General features: G+C 40.5%; 3 protein-coding genes, 1 long non-coding RNA gene and 1 pseudogene across 4 annotated transcripts; 2 read left to right on the top strand and 3 right to left on the bottom strand.

Annotated features, from left to right (window-relative positions):
• Positions 1-416: 416 nt before the first annotated feature.
• LOC120110265 (protein RALF-like 33 pseudogene) lies at positions 417-1,157 on the top strand (annotated as a pseudogene).
• A 5,139-nt stretch (positions 1,158-6,296) lies between these two features.
• TSPO (TSPO(outer membrane tryptophan-rich sensory protein)-like protein) lies at positions 6,297-7,117 on the top strand. The gene has a single exon (XM_008777364.6). The coding sequence runs from the start codon at positions 6,381-6,383 to the stop codon at positions 6,930-6,932; it is 552 nt and encodes a 183-aa protein (XP_008775586.4). The 5' UTR covers positions 6,297-6,380; the 3' UTR covers positions 6,933-7,117.
• A 3,308-nt stretch (positions 7,118-10,425) lies between these two features.
• Positions 10,426-16,379, bottom strand: LOC149768395 (uncharacterized). The gene is made up of 5 exons (XR_016399552.1): positions 16,142-16,379; positions 15,968-16,024; positions 12,460-12,646; positions 12,055-12,163; positions 10,426-10,569 (listed from the first exon to the last, which is right to left on the bottom strand). It is a non-coding gene; the product is annotated as an uncharacterized LOC149768395 (long non-coding RNA).
• Positions 12,932-14,063, bottom strand: LOC148703105 (uncharacterized). Its single transcript, XM_088724175.2, has 5 exons — positions 13,892-14,063; positions 13,695-13,787; positions 13,507-13,608; positions 13,103-13,420; positions 12,932-12,991 (listed from the first exon to the last, which is right to left on the bottom strand). The coding sequence occupies exons 1-5, from the start codon at positions 13,985-13,987 to the stop codon at positions 12,932-12,934; spliced, it is 669 nt and encodes a 222-aa protein (XP_088580301.2). The 5' UTR covers positions 13,988-14,063.
• Positions 16,380-18,379: 2,000 nt separating the features above from the next.
• LOC120109197 (leucine-rich repeat extensin-like protein 7) lies at positions 18,380-20,939 on the bottom strand. The gene is made up of 2 exons (XM_089929344.1): positions 19,479-20,939; positions 18,380-19,205 (listed from the first exon to the last, which is right to left on the bottom strand). The coding sequence occupies exons 1-2, from the start codon at positions 20,882-20,884 to the stop codon at positions 18,500-18,502; spliced, it is 2,112 nt and encodes a 703-aa protein (XP_089785470.1). The 5' UTR covers positions 20,885-20,939; the 3' UTR covers positions 18,380-18,499.
• Positions 20,940-21,519: the final 580 nt, after the last annotated feature.

Raw genomic sequence — 21,519 nt, forward strand, 5'->3', positions numbered from 1 at the left:
TTTCTATAATTTTAATTTCAATTGTAAGCATTCGAAATGTAGCATGTAATTGAATCTTTCTAGGCAACACAACCATATGATATCTTATTGATTAATTTAATTGAAACAAATGTCATATATCTAGACACAAGAACCTTTAACAAATAATTTCCTTGACAAAGTGAATATGAAAAAAAACACAGAAGGACAAATAAATTTAGTGGACAAATACAAAAATAAATACAAATAGGTAACGGTCACTGAATTTGTCCACTAGCTAGTACAAACTACAAACATAAGAGTAGAAGACAATAGAAAAAGAATTACTACACTCTCTCTCTCCACCTCCTTCGCCAGTGCAGTGAACTTCATTCTACCCCCTCTGCCCTCCAAGTCAAAGGCCACACCTTGTAATTCCCCCACAATACCAATCCCAATTAATCACACTCCAACTCCAAGCCCTTATAATCCCCTCCTCTCTCTCTCTCTCTCTCTCTCTCTCTCTCCCCCCAGACACCCTCTTCCATTCCCCTCTCCCTCTGTTTGCTTGGAGCTGAGGTAAAGAGAGAGATACCAGTAGAAAATAAAAAGACCTTTTTTTCCCCTTCTTCTAAGAGAGAGAGAGAGGGAAGGAGAGGAATTAAAGCAAACACTTCATCTGCATTCCTCGCCACGACCACTCCATGGCGAGACGAGCGGAACTTCCTTTTCTTCTTCTCTCCCTCCTCCTCCTCCTTCTCGCCACCGGCGCTTCCCACTCCGGCGGCGGAGTAGGGGAAGGCGCGGCGCCCTTGAGCTGGATCCCGGGGCTGTCGACGTGCCAGGGGACCATAGCGGAGTGCCTCGCCGGGGAGGAGTTCGATCTGAGCTCCGACGTGGCCCGCCGCATGCTGGCCACCTCCAACTACATCTCCTACAACGCCCTCAAGCGCAACAACGTCCCCTGCTCCCGCCGCGGCGCCTCCTACTACAACTGCCGCCCCGGCGCCCAGGCCAACCCCTACAACCGCGGCTGCTCTGCCATAACCCGCTGCCGGCGCTAACTCTCTCTCTCCCCCTGTTCTCCGTTCTTCGCTAAAAAAAAAAACTTGAGAGAGAGATTAATTTGGTATGTGATGTTGTTGTTGTTCTCCTCTTCAAAACTATATAAATAATTGATACTGCTTGCTATTGTTGCTGCTGTTGTTGTATTGTATTTGTAACCATGCTTTATATGCCATCAATGTAAAAAAAAAAAAAATTGTGAGTGCTAATCTTTCATGATTTTTTTTTTGTTGAACCACCAATGCTCATATTGTGATTTATGTAAGTAAAATATTGTTGAATTTTCTGTTTATAAAACAAATGTTATCTTAGAAAATTATGATTAGAGTTACTGGTTGGTATAAATTGGTTTAATGGAATTAAGAGGATTCTTCTACTTTTTTTGGTTTTTGGGTGTCGGTAATGATAATTAAGTAGCTTAATTAAAGTTCATTTGGTAGGGAATTAGAGTGTTGCTGTTGATTTGGGTGGTTGGTCGGCGTCTCTTGTTCTACTTGTCAAAGAAAAAGGAAAAGAGAAGGAAGCATAGGAAGGAAGGAAGGAATGGGAGGCCAAAAGGGGGTAAATAAAATAAAGGGAAAGGAAACGGTAATAAGAGCATCTAAAACTTTGCTGTATAAATTATTAGAGAAGTACTTTTTTATCAGAGTTCTAACGGCTGTGATTCGGTGGGATGGGTGAACTTTAATTCTAACGTCAGTAACCACCCATGTGATGTGCACGGGGGAAACTATAGTAGGGCCTGTTAAAAAAAGAGAGAGAGATAAAAAGAGAAAGAGAGATGAACTCTTCCACGACTTTGAATTCCAATAATGGGTGATGTGGACTGGCTACCTTTTATAAATTTTTATGGTTTTGTTACTCACTCTCTCTCCTACCTTGATTGGATTTTTATATAGAGTTTTTTTTTAACAGGGTTACCCTTCTAAATATCAATTTTTTACAAATATTTTTTCAAAATTAATATTAATATATATATATATTCTTGTAGAATAATTATTTTGCTATTCTATTTTTGTATTCTTATTTTTGCATATATATCCGTGCCATCTAACGCTGTTAAAAAATTAACGGTTTCAAATTAAAATAACTTAAATATCCTTAAATGGCAGATGTATAAAAATAAATATTTATACGACAATTGTGATGGGGACAAAAACAAAATTTCAAAATTTTATTTTATTTTTAATTAAAATAAATATGATTTTTATTAACGGTGTTAGAAGAACAGTTATATTAGGAGCATTTGTGCAAAAATAGTATTTTATGAGAATACAGAAATAAATATAAATTTTAAGAAAGTATTTACGTAAATTTGAATTTTTAATGGGGTATTCATGTGAAAAAAAAATCTTTTTATATATTATTAACCATTCACGAGTGATTTCTTTTGACTTCCCCAAGTTGGCCCTCTTTTTAAGATGGTGTGTAAGTGAGAGGAAACTGTTTGAAATAGTTTGCACATGAAGATTGGTTTTAAGTATTAGCCAAAGATGAAACTAATATTTAGATTGCAATGTAGGATAGAGAAGACTTTGATGGTGTATAAGATTTGATTTTAACACCAAACCATTCTACTTGGGAAGGGGACAAGGATTCAATTACTGTTGGAGTCAGCCTCGAGGGTTGGGGTGCATGGGGATTAGCCCCTCTCGATCTTAAAAAAAAATATATATATATATACATAGATGCAGATATCGTTACTGTAAATAACCTAGGAGATCAAGATGCCTTTGGATCATGAACCACTATACATTCTTCATCTATGGTAAGTAATCTATAATCACTTCCTCAACTACTATCTCAATATTTGTCGACAATTCATTACATCTTGTTATAATATGATAAATAAAAAAATGCTTATGATTTTAAATTGAAGAATTCATGCTTTCCTAATGTTACAAGATAGATGTAAAAAAACAAAAAACTAACTCATGTCATTTTAACTCAAATTAATTGAAACTATCAAGAACTTATATGGGGCTAGGGCAATTACCCATGGAGGAAAGCTACAATGATAGAGACTCGACACCAGTCGGGAAATCATCGAGTAATTAGAGCTTGAGAAAGTAAATGCTCTCTTCATTTTAAGATTTCCTCTTTTTCTGAATGGTTGCTGCGACATCGTTTTCAATTTCCTATAATTCAAACCTTATTAGTCCACTTAGAGCTTTTATTTCTGTCTTTATTAGCTTGTTTCTACCTCAAATCACAACAAGGGGAGTTGCAATACACTAATCCATTGGTACCCACCCACTCTTGTACAAATTCCTTTGCAATGGAAGATGGTGTCTAATAAGAAAATATTAATATCACAGTTATGAACTTTGAAATAAACTACTTCTAGAACGGCCTTTAATTAAAAAAAAAAACTTTTTGTTTATATTTCTCATGCCTCTTCTCAAATTGTTTCTTATCTGATTTCTATGGATTTCCAACAAGTACCAGCCATAGCCAGCTGGAGTTTTGGCAGGACATTGATATCCTGCAATTTAAGATTACAACTTGCATTGTGGGTAGGAGTGTTTCAAACCTAAAACACCCAAGTTCTGTAATTAAATAATGTCCATGTGCTATGAGACCTTAATGGCAGGAAGATTCCTATGAAAAAAAAGTGGATGGCTGTCACATATATAAATATTTATATGATGAGGCTCCTTTTGGGCTCTAATGTTTCCATTCAAACCTAAAGAACAAGCATATCTCTTTGTAGGAGTTCGACATTGGAATCAAGCAAGAATTCAATAATGCATGATCTCATATTTCCCCATGTAACAGACCCATTCCATAACTGCTGGCCATTATTTACCCAGTTCAGCCAGGAGTGCATCAAGCCACTGTTCACCATTTCTTTATTTCCCTGAGCCGCTATATCATTCATCGATATGGAACCTTTATCTTTCGATATAGATTTGATCGAATCTAAGTGAAGATCCATTCGAGTATAGTCAAATCTATCCCTCTCCCTCATGAAACTGAGAGACAGGCTACCTGTGATCACCAATCAATTTAGGAATATGAAAGAGAATCCATCCACAGAATAGTCCAAAAGATGGCAGGAGACAATTAATTGGATTGATCTTTTTGGTCTGTGGTCCTCCTTCCAAGAGATGGCCCTTTTGGTAGGGCATTGCAAGGAACTTAGTTACCCAGCAGTCTCAGGGCCACTTCTCCTGAATCATAGAAGGCCACATGCAGTCTTTTAACACTACGGGATAAGCTGAACCATGAGGTTCAGTTGCAGTTTGATTCAGAGCATTAAATATGATTACTTCAGATACAAAAATCTGAGCTATATTTCTGTTGGTATGCTTTAGATGTTCTTAGATCCTGACACAAATGGATTCAGATGTCTAGATTTCATATTTGAACTCATGATCAAGATCGAGTTCGAGCCAGCATTACCCACTCGATTGAAAAGCCGGAAATATAATTGAAAGATAGGGCACAACTGTCAGAAGAAGGCTTCTCACTGAAGGATTAGCCAAAATTTTATATCTACATAATTCATTTCTTCTAATATAACCTGTAACAACCTAAGACCTCACCCAAAATGGCTAGCCGGAAGGTATTATTTGGGTTTCTTGATCCGGTATAAGTACCCAAGATTTACCCGGCGAATAACCGATGTGGGACTAAACACACGTCCGCACGGGTCCTCACATACTCCCTCCGTTCAAGTCCCGACGTCCTCGTCAGACTAAGTATTGAAATCTATTCAAATCTAATCACAAACACCACGATTGGCCCGTGGTCAGCCTCAATGGATCCGAGCTGCAGTGTTCCCTAGTCCACATAGGTTATGGGCCGGGTCCGTTCTGATACCATTTGTAACAACTCAAGACCTTACCCAAAATGGCTAGCCGGAAGGTATTATTTGAATTTCTTGATTCTGTATAAATACGCAAGATCTACCCAGCGAATAATCGATGTGAGATTAAACACACGCCCGCACATAACCACATATTTACTGAGTAGTATCTGACACATATTTACTGAGTAGTAACTGAACCTTTAAGATCTTGTTTCATAATGAACATGTTCATTAGTATATCCATATCTTGATGAAAGCTCTTGTTCGTGGTGGTGAATAATTAATAAAACTTCTATCCATTGGCAAAAGCTCACATCATTAGCAAAAATGTGACCCCAACTTTCTGTGTTGGCAGTGCTCAATTTTTTTTTTTTTTGATCTTTCTTTCTCCTCTAAGCAGTAGCTTAGAAGTCTCAAAGTTGTATGCAAGCTAAGAAGGGCATCTAAGTGTCACGTCCATGAAACCACTTTTTGCATTACATGGCTTTGCCATGTTTAATAGATGAACCGATCCAGCAATCAGTTTCCATGTACCTTTCTTTGTGTATATTGCCTGATGAGTGATAAGAACAAAGTGAATCCGGTTCATTTCTCACCAGCCCAACTCAATTGCAAAGGAGGGACCCACCAATCACCGGAGGATTCTCAACCATGCTACTTTTGCATCGTAGAATTCTATACCATCATGGATATTCACCATGTCATCTATTGCAGAGATGGACGGTTTTTCTTCATCGCCACTGTAACAACCCAGAACCTCACCCAAAATGGCTAGCCGGAAGTTATTATTTAGGTTTCTTGATCTTGTATAAATACCCAAGATCTACCCAGCGAATAACCGATGTGGGACTAAACACACGCCCGCACGGATCCTCACATACTCCCCCCATTCAAGCCCTGACGTCCTCGTCAGGCCAAGGGTTCATATCTATTCAAATCTAATCACAAACACCACGATTGGCCCGTGGTCAGCCCCAATGGATCTGTGCTGCAGTGTCTCCTAGTTCATATAGGTTATGGGCTGGATCCGCTCTGATACCATTTGTAACAACCCAGAACCTCACCCAAAATGGCTAGCCGAAAGTTATTATTTGGGTTCCTTGATCCTGTATAAATATCCAAGATCTACCCAGCGAATAACCGATGTGGGACTAAACACACGCCCGCACGGGTCCTTACAGCCACAATGTACCATGCATCACACTAACGGTGCCTTATCATACTCTAGATATGGTGGCTACCTATGAGAATATAAATTTTTTTAGTGCAAAAATTATACCGAAGAGAATTTGAACTCGATAAGATTGTCCCATTAATTTATACAATCTAGACACCCGACTTGGACCAAATCCATCCATGCATCGCTGGCAACCCACTCCTACACGTGCTACGCCTCTCCGAACCCATATTGCCCCTTGTTCTTACATGTGTCATCCCCAGAGTAACACTAGCTCCTTTATAACATGGCCTCGATGACCTTTTCCTCCACTTCTCCCCTTCTCTCCTTTTTCACCACCTCCCCTCCCTCCCTTCCTTCTCTCCCATGGCCTCCCAAAGCTTGAAACACCGGCCCAAAGATGAACGCACCACTACCACCACCAACACCACCACTATGAAGAATAAAAAGGCCAAGAAGCTGGCCATGGCCAAGCGAGGCCTCCGCTCACTCGCCATCGCCATCGCCGTCCCTTTCATCCTCACGGCCCTCACCACCTACATCTCCGGCACCGCTGCCTCCACCGTCTCGAAGCCCTTCTGGCACCTGCCAATGTGGGCCTTCCATCTTGCCTCCATCTCCACCTCATGCCTCATGGGCCTCTCAGCCTGGCTTGTTTGGGCTGAAGGTGGCTTCCACCGCCAGCCCACCACCCTGCCCCTCTTCGTGGCTCAGCTCTTATTGGGCCTCTTCTGGGGCCCTCTTGTTTTTCGGCTCGGCGCCACTAGGATGGGCCTGGCGGTCTGCATCACCCTCTTCGCCACTCTCTTTGCTTGCTCTCAGAGCTTCCACCGGGTGAATCCGATTGCTGGCAATCTCGTCAAGCCATGTCTTGCTTGGGTCTCCTTCCTTGCAATGTTCAATTATAAGCTTATATAAAGTTTGCCTTTGTGTACACTTTTTTTTGAATCTCCTATACAAAGTTTTCTTAGCTGATTAAAATGTATTTTATGTTGGTGTTAATTCTATGTCTGCTACATTTCCTTCATTAATTGTAATTAGCGAACTTATAATGTGCACAAGAAATTGCCTCGAGTGTAGTTATTCACTCTTAATTTATTCAAACGGTCATTTTATGACATGCTGATCCAAAATTTAGACTCATGCTTTAATGATGGTGGGTATGCACCTCGACAAAATTGGATGCATGTAAATTTAAAGTTAAATTTTACAAAAAGTAAAAACGTGGTTTGGCCATTATAACTATGTCCAAATTTGAAGGAGATAGATGGAATTGGAGATAATTCTCTAAGACCAGATTTTTTTTAATAAAAAAGAAAGGGAGGGTAAAGGAAGGGAGTGACGCCAAATTTTTTTCTTTTTTTTTGTTCTGAGAAAGGGAGCTCGATACGCCGGCACTTTAATTATCATAATGTTTTGGACTATAGTGCAAAATAACCTAACAGGCACTTCACTGGCCGAGGAAGTCCTTTTATGTACAATTAGCAAAGATTATCCTGATATTTAGTGAAAGTAGATAGCAAGAACTATAGATAAATAACAAGATGACGAGCCTCGTAAGTTGTTATTTTGATGCTTACATATTTAAATATGATGCCAAAGATTAAAAATTAGCATCTTCGGATAATTATTATATGCAAGTTCTTATTGGGATGAGCAAGAAATTATTATATCTTTGTGTAACCTATTTCTATGTTTTAATCACTTCTGCGAAACTGCTACATGATAGTAGAAATTCAAGAGCATAATAGATGAATAGAGTGGGTGTAATGTAGTAAAACCAGCATTGCCTTCAGCCCAAAAGCCTGACTTGCATGAACCCAAGTTGTAGTGATTTCTGTACCTCCTTTCCTTCTATTTGTTATCTGAATTCCCATCTTTAATTCTTTTCTTTGAAGGAAGAGATCATCTTTGATCTCTCAAGTTGATCCTTCTTTTCTGTTTTCTCAATTGTGCCCACAAATTAAGTACTTACATGATTTGACAAATGTTGGGCACGTTTCTATGTGGTCTATAAGGTTTAGTTGTTGAATGACTTTGGATGGTAGGCAACTATCCACTAAATATAGTTACGTTTAAGATAGTTTTCTTGATGAAAAGAAACTAGCGAACGATGTTTTGGTTATCTGATAAGGGTCTCTAGCCTAGTTTTTTTTTTTTTTTTTAAGCTTGTGATATCCATTGGTTTTATGGCTTTTGCGGAGGCATAGGTTAGAACACTCCTTCACCTTCAAGTTTTTTTGGATAAACTCTAATCAAAATACTTAAACAATTATGGCAGGAGGTACGCATTACCAATACTACCGCTGCAAAATATTATTTTGGTTGAGATAGTTTCATACGGCCAATATCTCTTAAAATAGACCTCCCAATAGAAAGCTCAGAAAAGCAAGATCTGGGTTATAAGACTTTGCATCAACCAAATAGTGGACCCAAATGATGAGGACAACATTGTTTCATCAGCCACTTTTATAAAAGATAAATTGGTTCCTAGCAAAAAAAAAAGAAGATAATTTGGTGGTAGAACACAACTAATGCCACGCTTATTCCAAATTATTCCTCTTGTTGCCCAGTGTAACTCTGAACTGTGCCAGATTAATATGCAGCTTCATCATCCTCTCTTCTGAAGCATTTAGCTGTGATCATATTATGCCCCTCTACAAGATTATGATGATGTGGTGAGATTTCATGAGATAAAAGGAAAATATATAAAGCTTAGAACTGCTATTGCAGTTCTGTCAAGTTAAGCATGAAGAACCTGCAGAAGGATCCATGTTCACACACAAATAGGCCCACATCCACCATGACATCTTAAAGCAGCACTATAATTTAAAAAAATTACTCGCCATTTAGGGCATGACTGAAGTATATGTCTTCCCTATGGACTCGGTTTGATGGTGGTCCCAAGGATCCCTGAGCTGAAGAAATCGGATGAAAGCTCGATACTTCTCACCTACTCAAATGAGATTGAAAACTACCATTCTGCCGAATCAGAAAAGGTTTCGAAGAGCGCAGAAGGTCAGTTCGGTGGTAAGATCTCAAGAAGAGATTCATGGGTAACTTTGGAGTTTGAGAAATAAGAGCAACCACAGTTGTACCAAATCAGTATGTTGGAAATATCCATAGAAAGTAGAACATGAAGCATTTTGCAGTAATCATCAGCAACATCCAATTGAAGACCAAAGCATATGAAACAAACATTGACACAATGAGCAGCAGGCACCAAAGCAGCAAGGAGATAAGAATTGAAGGGAAGCAAGTATACAGAAAGAAAGAGTGGGGAAATCAACAAGGCATTGGCAGAAATAGTATTTTGCATGCAAATAAAAAGTCATATAAAGCAGCAAAAAAAAGAAAGAAAGAAAAATCACAGGAACAAATTCTTCTTGCGAATTCTCTTTCACTGTATCTTAGGGAATTTTCAGAATTTACTGTCTCATTCTGTCATTATTTTCCACAGTAAGCATCCACTACAGGAAAAAGGACCTTTCCCGACGTATTTTTGGAGCTTTGCCGACGCTAATTAGCGTCGGCTAAAATACCCCCGACGCAAAGCCAAGCGTTGGCAAAGCGTCGGATATACCAGAGTGGGAAAAGTTTTTGCCGACGCTTGAGTAAAGCGTCGGCAAAAACATCGCTTTACCGACGCTTATATAGCGTCGGCGATGTCGGTTTCCCCGACGCTTTTAAGCGTCGTAAATTCCTCAATTGCCGGTGGTGCCACTTCCTTTTTTACCGACGCTTTTTTGCGTCGGCCATCCTGATTTACCGACGCTTATGTGCGTCGGCAATTCCTGATTTTCTCCGAGCGTTGTCCCAGATTAAGTTTTCCCCGACGCTTTAAAGCGTCGGAAATTGCTCAATTGCCGACGCTTTCGAAGCGTCGGCACAAGCATCAGGGACTTCTTTATAAAGCGTCGGCACAAGCATCATGGACCTCTTTAATCCGTGTACAGAGAGCAATTAGAAATTAGTTTCTTTTGGGTGGTAACTCTGAGGAAACTAGTGAACTTTACTCGATCTTATATGCCCGTATTTTTTTCTTTATAGGCTTTCTCGGGATTTACAGCACTTGAGACCATCAAAACAAAATTTTCATTTCACAGAATAAGCAAAATCATAACTACCACATCTACCAAAGTCATGCATAAATTTTCAACCCATGGCAATAAAAATTTAAGGCAATGAAGGTTCATCAGTTAAAGATACATCAGCAGCAGGTATTTCTTATCATTATTTTTCTCATAAGAGGAAGCCAGTTTATCCATGACAAACATTGACATAAAAGCCACAGCAGCAAGCCAGCAACCAAGAGGCATGACAATAGCTCCAAATATGAAAATTTGTTCAAGCCAAACAACATCATAATTTTAAGCCTTCGATTGAGTGGAAGGTTCATCCTTTGGAGCAGGTTTCGACATTACCGCCTCCAGCGTCTTGTAGAACTCTTCTGGAAGTGGAGCAAGTCGGTGTTGAGGAACATGTTTCGGAATTGGAGTATCGTCCTCAATGACTTCACATTCGTAATCATCTGGAACACCCCACGGATCCCATTCTGCATTCAAAATAACAAAACTTAAGCTGCAGCATAACAGTTTACATAGGCAATGAAATAAACATGACTTCTTGCCCTGTGAACAACTTGTTTGCTAATTATCACATGGAATATCCACAGTAATTTGACAAAGTTTCTTGCAACTATAGCCTAGAAGGCAAGTGTTAAAAAGCAATGGTTAGACCTCTGCCTATATCAGCTCAAAGCAATGCAAACAATACAGTGGAACTGCAATGCTTTAACAGCGCCTCTCTGCTGCTAGTCCTCAGTACTGCACAATGACAAATGTTCTTGCTTTCTAATAGGCCGGGAGTGGGCTGAGAAACTCAATTTTTTCAATATGCATATTTCAAGGCCTGGCTCAATATATCCTAAAACTAGGCCTGTTGGCCAACCTCGTTAACATATAATTGCAGTTTGGGGGAAGAGTCATGGAAATAAGATTGCACAAATGAGAAGCTTTATACTAGGTCCCATTGCATATAAAATGCAGTCCAATAATTAGAACCAGAAAACCACAAAAGATTCTTTCTTATATTTTGTATAACTATGTAAACGGATTCTCAAATCCCTATAAATCATCAAATGTGGGGTCAAGTTTCATGACTACTTCACCAGGCTATAGATTGAACTCCCTGTCTGGTTAGCAATCTCTTTGATTCTTACTCACAGACTTGCGGTAAAGCTCAAAGCAGTGAACCCACCATCATTTAATGTATCACTGCAAGCAATCAGTTGGACCTACAGCTACTACTTCGCAGTTTCCGAGCCATGCAGCTTCGTCACTCCAGGTATAAAAGATTAATTGTGATCCAAGATACAGAATTAGACTAGCATGGAGAGGGTTTAATAATCAAGCACTCACATCATCTTTTAAGGCTGATATTTGAGCAATCCTTATATTAGTTCTCTCAAAAGGGCGCTAGAAGCACCTCACAATTTTCAGGCTTCCTCCAACATTTGGGTTGGATTTGGGTCTGAGAAAATTTAATTGAAGTGTTAGCAAAAGAAAAAAAAGAGCCAAACAACTGGTTTAATCTGATTACTGCTTCGGGGAATCCAACACACAACCTCTTCTAAGGCTGATATTTTAGCAACACTTCACAAATTTCTGATTCCTGGGCTTTATAACTCAACAAAGACAATTTTTAATTTCTGAAACATTCTAATTATCCTGGGGGAAAACTATTTATAATATAAAAAATCGGAAAGCCTTCATTCCCGAGAAAGCCTATAAAGAAAAAAATACGGGCATATAAGATCGAGTAAAGTTCACTAGTTTCCTCAGAGTTACCACCCAAAAGAAACTAATTTCTAACACACCAATATAGGCATAAACCACAGTGAGCCTAGGACCAAAGTACTTCATATTATATGATAAGAACATATATTAATTTATAAGTTGACTCAAATTGTGCAAAGAAAGCTCATATATTCTAAAGTTTTTTTTTTTCGGGATCTAAGGCATGTTTGCTGATATTTTACCTATTGCCAAGAAGAGCTTGGAGATGGATTATGAGCTTCTCCTCTTGTTCTGTGAAGTTGCCTCGCTTGATCCATCTTAGCCTACAGCTCTTGTTGCATCTCATCAGCCCTACCAAACACAAGAGAGGATTTAATAAACGAATAACTACACAGCGTAAACAAAATTGGACACTAAAGACCACCTTTTTAGATCTAGAGTTGTAGACCCTCTGCATCCAAACTAAATTAGGGTCTCAATTAGTAACAAGCTCACCATGTGGAAGGAGAGATTTAAGAAGAAGTCAAGAGGATATCTAATCAACACACTAACACATCACGACAGAATCAAGAAAACTAACCAAGAAGAACTCAAAAGGATATCTAATCAACACACCAACACATCACAATAGAATCAAGAAAACTAACCAGTTCACGGAAGGCCACCCTTTTTGGTGATCCAAAACTACATAAAGCCTCAGCAAATAGCTAACTCATTTTGGATATGATGAGAGGCCATCCTGTCAAAAGGGGACGCAGAAGGGCGTGATAGAGAGGTTAGAGGAGCTTAATTACCAGTACTAGTAGGCACAGCCCTCCAGTTCCCAAGGAATTCCTGATTTAAAAAAAAATAAAACAATAATCAGTATTATAAAATACAAATTACAAAACATATATTATAACAATATGAACCTGTATTACATTGATACATTGACACAAATACTCAGATCAGTCAAAATATGAATATTGATATATCTGATTAAAACTCCATGTTTTTAACTCATGTATCAGAAAAGCTGCCATACAAATTACAATGTACTCTGAAAAAGCAAATTACAATGTACTCTGAAAAATAAGAAACATATACATATCAAACTCATAAAAGATAATCTAGAATGCATCAGGGACGGAATTCAGCTCCATCATCATCATGTCTAGTAGCGTTTGAAGAATCAGGAATCTACAACAAAAAAGAAAGAGAAAACATAAAAGTTAGGAATAATGTGATACATCAACCCATATATCATAATTGATAATATGTAAAGTATTGAAATATAATAAAGTTAATTACCTGAGAAGGAAGAAACCGTTGTAACATGGAAGAAATATTCGTAAGCTGAGACTGCAAATTTGCTTGGTTTTGCTTCAACTCATCAATAGTTGCTTGAAGCCGACGAACTTCTGCAGTGTTACTAGATTCTCTGGCATTTCTTGTATATGTGCCCACTGAAGACAACTGAGTGGGGGTAACTCCAACGCCGTAACCCCGCACTCGACCATAACGCTCTTGGCCCATCAATTCAGCGAGCACTTCAGCTTCAATATTATGGGTCGCGTCGGATGATGATGACCCCCCGACGCGCTCCGAAATAAGATTTGTTGCCCTATCCTATATCTCTCAAAAAAAATTAAAATTAATGTATGCCAATAATAAAACCAAAAAAAATACAGCACAAGCCAAAGATGAATACATACAACTATATCTCTTGACTCCTCCCGGACAAAGCTGCCATCTCGGTGGGTGTGAGTCATCCTATAAAACTCCACCCTACCAGGCTCCCTCCCATTATCATCCATCTACAACAAAAAGTATATTTCAAGAGTATTCATGCTATATGATAGAATAATTTAAAATAAATTTAAATTATTTCAAGAAAGCTTACGAATTCAGCTCTACGCCTCGCATAACTCATGGAGCCTGAAGTGTGAGGAACAGTCTGTGATGCTCGAGCAGCTCTACCAATATTGGAATATGTCTTCCCCGAAAAACAATAAACAATGTAATGCATAAAATGTATAAATTTCTAATCTAAATAATAATAGTAAATACAATCTAAGGTATTGAAAAAATATACACAACCTGAGCTCTCTCGGAAAACCAGTAGTGGACAAGCTCCCTCCACTGATGAGAGATTACATCTGGAGGACAAACACGGGCCACCTCCTCTTCAGTCATGCCCTCGTGCTTCCAATCCGCCTTTAGCTTCGCCTTATATTCTTTCCATTTGCGGTTGACGGACTTCAGCACCCAATCATGACTATTTGCAGGAAGGACAAATTTTGTCTACATCAAAGTCAAAAATGTAGCTCATCACCTATTGGAGCTCCTTCTTGCTCTCCACTAAAATCTGTTAAATTTCTAATATTATGTTCAAGAGCATCTCTGAGTAAGCCCCTCATATCATCTTCTACAACAGGATTTCTGTCTGTGTTACTAGATCCAATACTAGCAGTGTGTTCTATAACTAAGGGTTGGTTAGATGAAGACGACAATTTAGACTCTCCATGAAATATCCATTCTGTATAACCCTTCAGAAAACCATTCCATACCAAATGTTCTTCAATAATTTGTGGAGCGATAGCATAACAATTTACACATTTTTGACATGGACAAAAAATATTCCCATTCATTTCAGATTTCTCAGAAGCAAATTTAACGAAATTCTGAACTCCATTCAAATATTCGGCACTGGATCTCGACTTATTTATCCAACTTTTGTCCATTCTATTAAAATACTGATTGAACTGCAAGTAACATAAAAAAATATTAAACGAAATTAGGGTATGAATCACCAATACGAAATCAAAATATAAAATCTTTTTGAGTCATTTTTTGGATCATTAGCAATTTTTTTATCACTTGCAAAGTACAATATTATTCTAGGTTTTCAAAAAGATGCAAGTAACCTATTGTTGTTCATTTCTAATATATATGCTCACCTAGATATTTTGTTATGTATAGATCAAACAGGTGGAAGGAAATAAATCCATTCTTATAAATGGTCGTCGTGACAACCAAAGTAAAGTCTTCAGAGAAAGTGGACTTGTTTAAGGTTTATCAGATGTTTAAACTATAACCGGGAAAAAAAAATGGAATTTAAACTGGCTTTGAATGAAAGACTGCACAGAGCGAAATCAATAAGAGGTAAAATTTGATGTGAGGAGAGGATATTGAAATTGTCATTCTCCTAGTAAGAAGTGTAAATCTGTAGCCAGAAGTGAAAATCAGTTGTTTTTAATAAACAAAGAAGATGATAGTGAAAAATAACTAGTTTCTCCCTTCTGGAATGAACTGGATTTTCAAGAACAATAGGACTATGATGTAGAACCAAAACCTTTTTAGAATAGTTATCCTGGGATAAACAAGTTTGACTGGAAAAAGTATTTTATGCTCATACCTATTTCCAAAATGCTGATTGATTTCAAGCCTCATGCCAGTTCTGTTCCCGACCCATATGCTGCCTAGAAGATCTTAAAAAAGTTCTCAAAAAGCATCTAAAAACTGCACCCAAGTATTGGCATAAACACAAAAATCCAAATAGATCTACGATCAGACATTTTTCCTCGACTAATTCCGATAAAACAGTTAATGATTGCAAGAAAAATATCCAATTCATGTGCGCCATGAATGTAAATGTGAAGGATCCAACAAACCATATAGACCCAAACCATAGGAGATATCCTTATCACTTGGCTAGGCGAGGGCCAAAACAATCCTTAGTTTCATACAAGTTCAGGGATGCATCAAGTGAAACCGGACATGACAAAATTAAACCTGAATGAGCACAATTTATCACAACAGCAATCAATTTAAGACAACCAGTTCAGTATAGATATCAAAGTAAGAGTTATATATTATTTTATAAATCATGCTAGTTTCTCTTCAGAAACAGGATGTAAAGGAAAGGGGGCAATTACAAGTCTGTCAGCTTGAAAGCATCAGACATGTAATCTTCAACTCTATTAGTCCTTTGACATTTTACAAGCAATCAACTAGTTTCAAGTCTTTTGATGCTAAAAACCAAAAACACTATGGTTCCAGATTATGCTATAATGCTTTTGACGGCTGTAAATCACCAGAAACTAGTGACTATCTAGTTCAGTAATTCTAGAAAGGTTGTCAAGAATCTTAAAAGAGAGTATGAGGATCACTTACCTCAGACGACCGCCGAGTAGCTAGGGCTCGGGATGGAGGTTTGATGTCGGCGCGCAGCTAGGGCATCGACCGAGAGAGGATGAGGAGAGGGGGCCGGGCGAGCGTTAAAGACAAGAAGAAAACAAACAGGAGGAGGAGGAGGAGGAGGAAGAGAAGGAGGAGGAGGAGGCTTACCTCAGACGACGGCGAGGTCGACGGCGGCGGAGAAGCGGAATCTTCGATCGCCGATCGAGGCTACGGATGGAGGTGAGATCAGTTTGCAAGCCCTGAAAACAAAGAAGAGGAGGAGGACGAGAAGGAGGAGGAGGAGGAGGAGGAGAAGGAGGAGGAAGACGGCAGCGGGGAAGCCACGGATCGCGACGGAGCTGAGAAGACGGCGATGGAGCTAGGGCATCGACTGACTCGACCGATAGAAAATGGAGGAGACGGGGCGGTGGGGGGGTTTAATGTTTCCTAACGACGCTTTTAAGCGTCGTAGATTCTAAATATTTGACCGACGCATCAACGCGTCGTCGTTTCTTTGGATTTACCGACGCTTATTAAAAGCGTCGGCAAAGGTTGGGCTAGGCCAAACTTTCCCGACGCTTTCCCTAGCGTCGGGAAAACACAGTCCCCAAAACTCCCATTCGTTGTAGTGTAAGGTTTCTAACGACGCTTATAAGCGTCGTTGTTTCTCAAACTTATAACGACGCTTTATAGCGTCATTGTACCAAAGCGTCGGGAAAGGTTGGCTGTGAGCCAACCTTTACCGACGCTTTCCCCTAGCGTCGGTAAAAGTAAGTCGGGAAAGGCCTAGTTTCCTGTAGTGATCCACATCAACCATGATACTCGGAACAAAACCAATATGTGAACCACCACCAGAGGAGATCAAGGAGAAACTGCAAGAATGTTCTCACGTAGAATGACCATCTAACTGTTGGTGATCAGTGGCAGCAGCAGTGACAAGCAATCCTTTGATACCCCGGACATGTTAACATATGTATGTGTGAGTAGAAGAGACGAAAATAAGAAGATAAGGAATTTGAAAGAAATGTAGAACTAGCATGGAAATTGCACCAATTAAGGACAGTGATGAAGAAGTCATTAAGATGATACAAAGATAGCCCCTACTAGGAAAGGCATCCAAATTGCTAGAGGGTCTCCAGAAAAAGGGAAAGGAAAACCTCAGCTAGCTAACATATAAATGAAAGCTATGAGAAAACACTAGAAAAAACTTCTAATAATAACACCAAAGTTTGCACTTAATATGAACTTGGAGAGTAAGGTATCATAAAGTGATCCACAGCAAATAGTTCAGACAATGCTTATAGATCAGTTAAATTCTGATCACATGCATTCCCAGATGATAGAAATAAAAATTCCCAAGGAAAGTTGTGATTATAAGTGCTTTGGTTTATGATGCATCTACTGAGATGAAAACCCCATTAACTAGTGTTAGCCAGTATTTCTCGGTCTCGGCATAGACACATCTTTGCCACAGTTCTAGAAAAGTAACTTCTCGTTAGTCATCTGAACTTCGACGAGAACATAACCTTTGACTAGCTAGCTGGTAGTAATGTAACATAGGTATGTGCAATATCATGCGATTATCTTAGTCACGCTCAAAGTGCTCGCATCATTCTATTTGCTTCCCTTCCCATTAAGGGCTCGTTTGGTTCGCGGGAAAAGAAGGGGGAAAAGTGTGGTCAACGGGAAAGTAATGAGATGCCTCTTGTTTGGTTGGAGTTTTCAAAGGAGAGAGAAGGGAAAGTTGTATTCCCATGGGAATGTGATTCCCACATTTCATGGAAAAGTCTTTCCCATGAGAAACATGGGAAAGTTACTTTCCCATGAGGCGGGAATCACTTCATTTTTACTTTTTCCCAAAAAGTCCCTTCAGTATTAAAGAAGCATTAAAGAGGCATTAAAAACCTAATTTTTATTAAGGGCATAATAGGAATTATATATAACTTTCCTAGGAAAGTGGATGGCCAACCAAACATAAGCACCTTGGAAATTTGTCACTTTCCCATGGTCAACCAAACATGCCAAAAATACTTTCCTAGGCATCCTCTTCCTAGGAATTTGTTTCCCAGGAATCATATTCCTAGAAAGGAAAATGCTTCCCGCGAACCAAACGAGCCCTAATTGCTACCCTCAATGACCTCATATGAAGCATAAAACATACTTGTGCTGTCATCAATCTATTATTCGAAAAGCACACTATAAATGCATGCATGACAAAATAAAGTTTATGTAAACTAACTAGGGAGGATTGGTTCTAAAATAAGTCTTCCCTAAAAAAAAATCAGTAGAATTCACAATCACATATTTTTCCAGAGTAAATATGAACATTTAAATAAGATTCATTTAACGAAGAAATGATAGATTTACAAGTTGTTGCCTTGCCCTGCCCCCTCCTTTGAATGGCCATATATAAAAAAGTAAAAACCAAGTGCTCCGTTATAATATGACAAATTGTGGGAGATTGCTTTCTCGTAACAATTTGCTAAGAGAAGTTGTGGTTCTCAGAGAACAGAGGGCTAACTAAATCTAGTTATAGCCTGCGTAGATTGGTGGAGGCGGTGATGCATAGCTTGTTCCACTAATTGGTGGAAGGATGAAGTCATCTTGAGGCGGTGGAGGAGATGAAATTGGTGGTGGTGGAGGTGAGGAGACTGGTGCAGGAGGAGAGAAGACAGGTGGTGGTGGGGAGAAGATAGGTGATGGTGGTGGAGAAGCAACTGGTGGTGGGGGTGAATGCATCGGTGGTGGAGGAGATGCTAGTGGCGGCGGTGGTGAGTGGATCGGAGGTGGGGGAGAATGGACCACTGGTGGGGGTGGTGAGTGAACTGGAGGGGGTGGTGAGAAGATAGGTGGTGGTGGTGACTGGATTGGAGGTGGGGGAGAATGGACCACTGGTGGGGGTGGTGAGTGAACTGGAGGGGGTGGTGAGAAGATAGGTGGCGGTGGTGACTGGATTGGAGGTGGGGGAGAATGGACCACTGGTGGGGGTGGTGAGTGAATTGGAGGGGGTGGTGAGAAGATGGGTGGCGGTGGTGAGTGGACAGGTGGAGGTGGTGATTGGACATGTGGAGGTGGTGGTGAGTGAACAACAATTGGTGGGGGTGGTGAACTCATTGGAGGAGGTGGGGAAGGGACATTAGGTGGGGGTGGTGAGTTCACCGGAGGAGGTGGTGAGAAGATTGGAGGAGGTGGAGACTGGGCTATTGGAGAGGGTGCTGAGTGTACTGGAGGAGGTTGGGAATACACTGGTAGTGGTGGTGAGCTTATTGGTGTTGGAGGGGGAAGAGATTGAGTCGGCGGTGGTGGTGAGTGAACACGTGTATCAGGTGCCTCCGTGGATTGTGGTGGTGGTGGTGAGAACACCAAAGGCGGTGGCGGAGGAGAATGCAATGGAGCTATAGGAGTGTCACTTGGTGATGGAGGTGGAGGTGAGTACACTGGAGATGGTGAGGGTGGTGATTGAACTGGTGGTGGGAAGTATACTGGGGGGACAACTATTTCCTTTTCTTGTGGAGGTGGAGGTGAGTGCACTGTTGTTGGAGATGGTGGAGGTGATGACTGAACTGGTGGTGGTGAATGAACAGATGGATGTGTTGGTGTCATTGGCTTTGGAGCCGATGGCTTCACTGGCTTCGGAGATGGCGATGGCTTCACAGGCTTCGGAGATGGAGATGGCTTCGTCGGCTTCGGAGATGGTGATGGCTTTGAGGGGATGCTGGGAGAAGCTCTACACTTAAATCGGCTACAATCCACTGGACGATTCACAATTGGTGCACACATCCTTGCAGATTTTTGCTTTGGCCTCTTTGGAAGGCAATTGTTGATGTCGTCAAACACAATATCCGATCTTGCTCCTGGCATGCACTCCTTAGCCTCACCTTTGAAAAAATTATATGAGAACGTAAGGTTGATGAGGCTTGGTAGTCGACAAAGACTCTCTGGTACGATGCCAGTGAGGATGTTGTGCGAAAAATCTAATGCCTCAACTTTGGTCAACCCGACAAAGCTCTTGGGCAACACTCCAATTAATGAGTTCCAGCTAGCATCGAACACTGTTGCATTGCCCAATGATCCAATCTCCCATGGTAAGCAGCCAACCAGCCCATTATTCATCAAGACCATTTCATTGAGGGTAGCTCCCATTCTTCCAACACTAGTTGGAATACACCCTCCAAGCTTGTTGTTGGCGAGGACGATGACGGAGGCTGTCGAGTTACCGAAGTTTTCAGGGATATGGGAGTTGAAACGGTTGTCATTGAGGAAGATGGCATCGAGCTCCTTATCGAAGAGCTCTGATGGGATGGGGCCCTCAAAGTCATTGAACCTAAGATCAAGGTACTTGAGATTGGGTAGGCCAATGACAACCATGGGGAAGGACCCGACAAAGCGATTGTTGCTTACATCGAGCTCGTGGAGGAGAGCGAGGCGGGAGAAGCTCTTTGGGATGACGCCACAGAAACGGTTGGAGTTGATATGGAAGATGGCAATGTCATTGAGGAGGCCAAGCTCGACAGGAAGATAGCCAGCAATGTCGGCACCATTGAGGTCGACACCAGCGACAACGGTGACATTAGGATCATCAAGGGCCTTGGAGCAGAAGACACCATTATAGGTGCACACTTCGGGGCCGACCCAATTGCCGGTGAAATTGAGGGGGTCAGAGTAGATGGCTTTCTTCCATGCTTGGAGGGCGATGTAGGCGCGGCGAAGGCGAGGGTTGGCAATGCGGACGCCGATCTTGATGTCAAATTCGAAATCGTCAGGGAGGTCCCCATTCTCTCGAAGAGTAAGTAGCTGGCGATGAGCGATGAAGGCTGCTTCGGCATCGGAGAGGGCTGATGATGAAAAGATAAGGGATGAGGAGAAAAGGAGGAGGAAGAGGAAGGGTAGGGAGCGGCCTAAGGCCTCCATATTGGGTAGTTTGAGGAGTGACACCACCCTTGGAGAACCCAAGGCTGCTTAAAGGGAATGGAGATTGGAGAGGAGACGCAGGTTGTTATAGAAGGAAAAACAAGGGATGTTTGCGGATGGTTGGCCTCATTTGGAGGTGGAGTTAGTTTTCTTTAGTTGGTTTGATATGGTAGGTTGATATGGACCGCTTGCAAGTGACCAACGTGAGAAACGGATACATAGCAATTCCCACGGAGTGTAATGGATGGGCAAAAATGAATAAGCTTGAACGGGCTTGCACCACTTTCGGACCCCATAGGTTGGCCTCCACTTTATCTCAACTTGTCTGGCTTAGTCTAATAGATGTCGTAGGTAGAACACAGACCTCAAGAAATATTATATTTTATTTTATTTAAAGAGATTTTATTTTATTTTATTTTATTTTAGACCAGTGTTGGAAAAAGATTGAAAAGCTGCAAGTTTTTTTTAAAGGTGACATGGTTATTTGTTTCAATCATACTCACAAAACCCAGCATGCATGCCTATTGTTCTTCACCACCCAGAACTTATGGAGGGTTAGGGCCTGTTATTTCAACCATGGAAAGCTCTTAGCATCAGCAACTAACATGTGGTAGGGTTGGTGAAACAAATTCCCA

The sequence above is a fragment of the Phoenix dactylifera genome, chromosome 2, assembly GCF_051530095.1.
Source record: "Phoenix dactylifera cultivar Ajwa chromosome 2, Ajwa_hap1_PhDact_Kaust_v1.1, whole genome shotgun sequence".
Taxonomy (NCBI): Eukaryota; Viridiplantae; Streptophyta; class Magnoliopsida; order Arecales; family Arecaceae; genus Phoenix; species Phoenix dactylifera.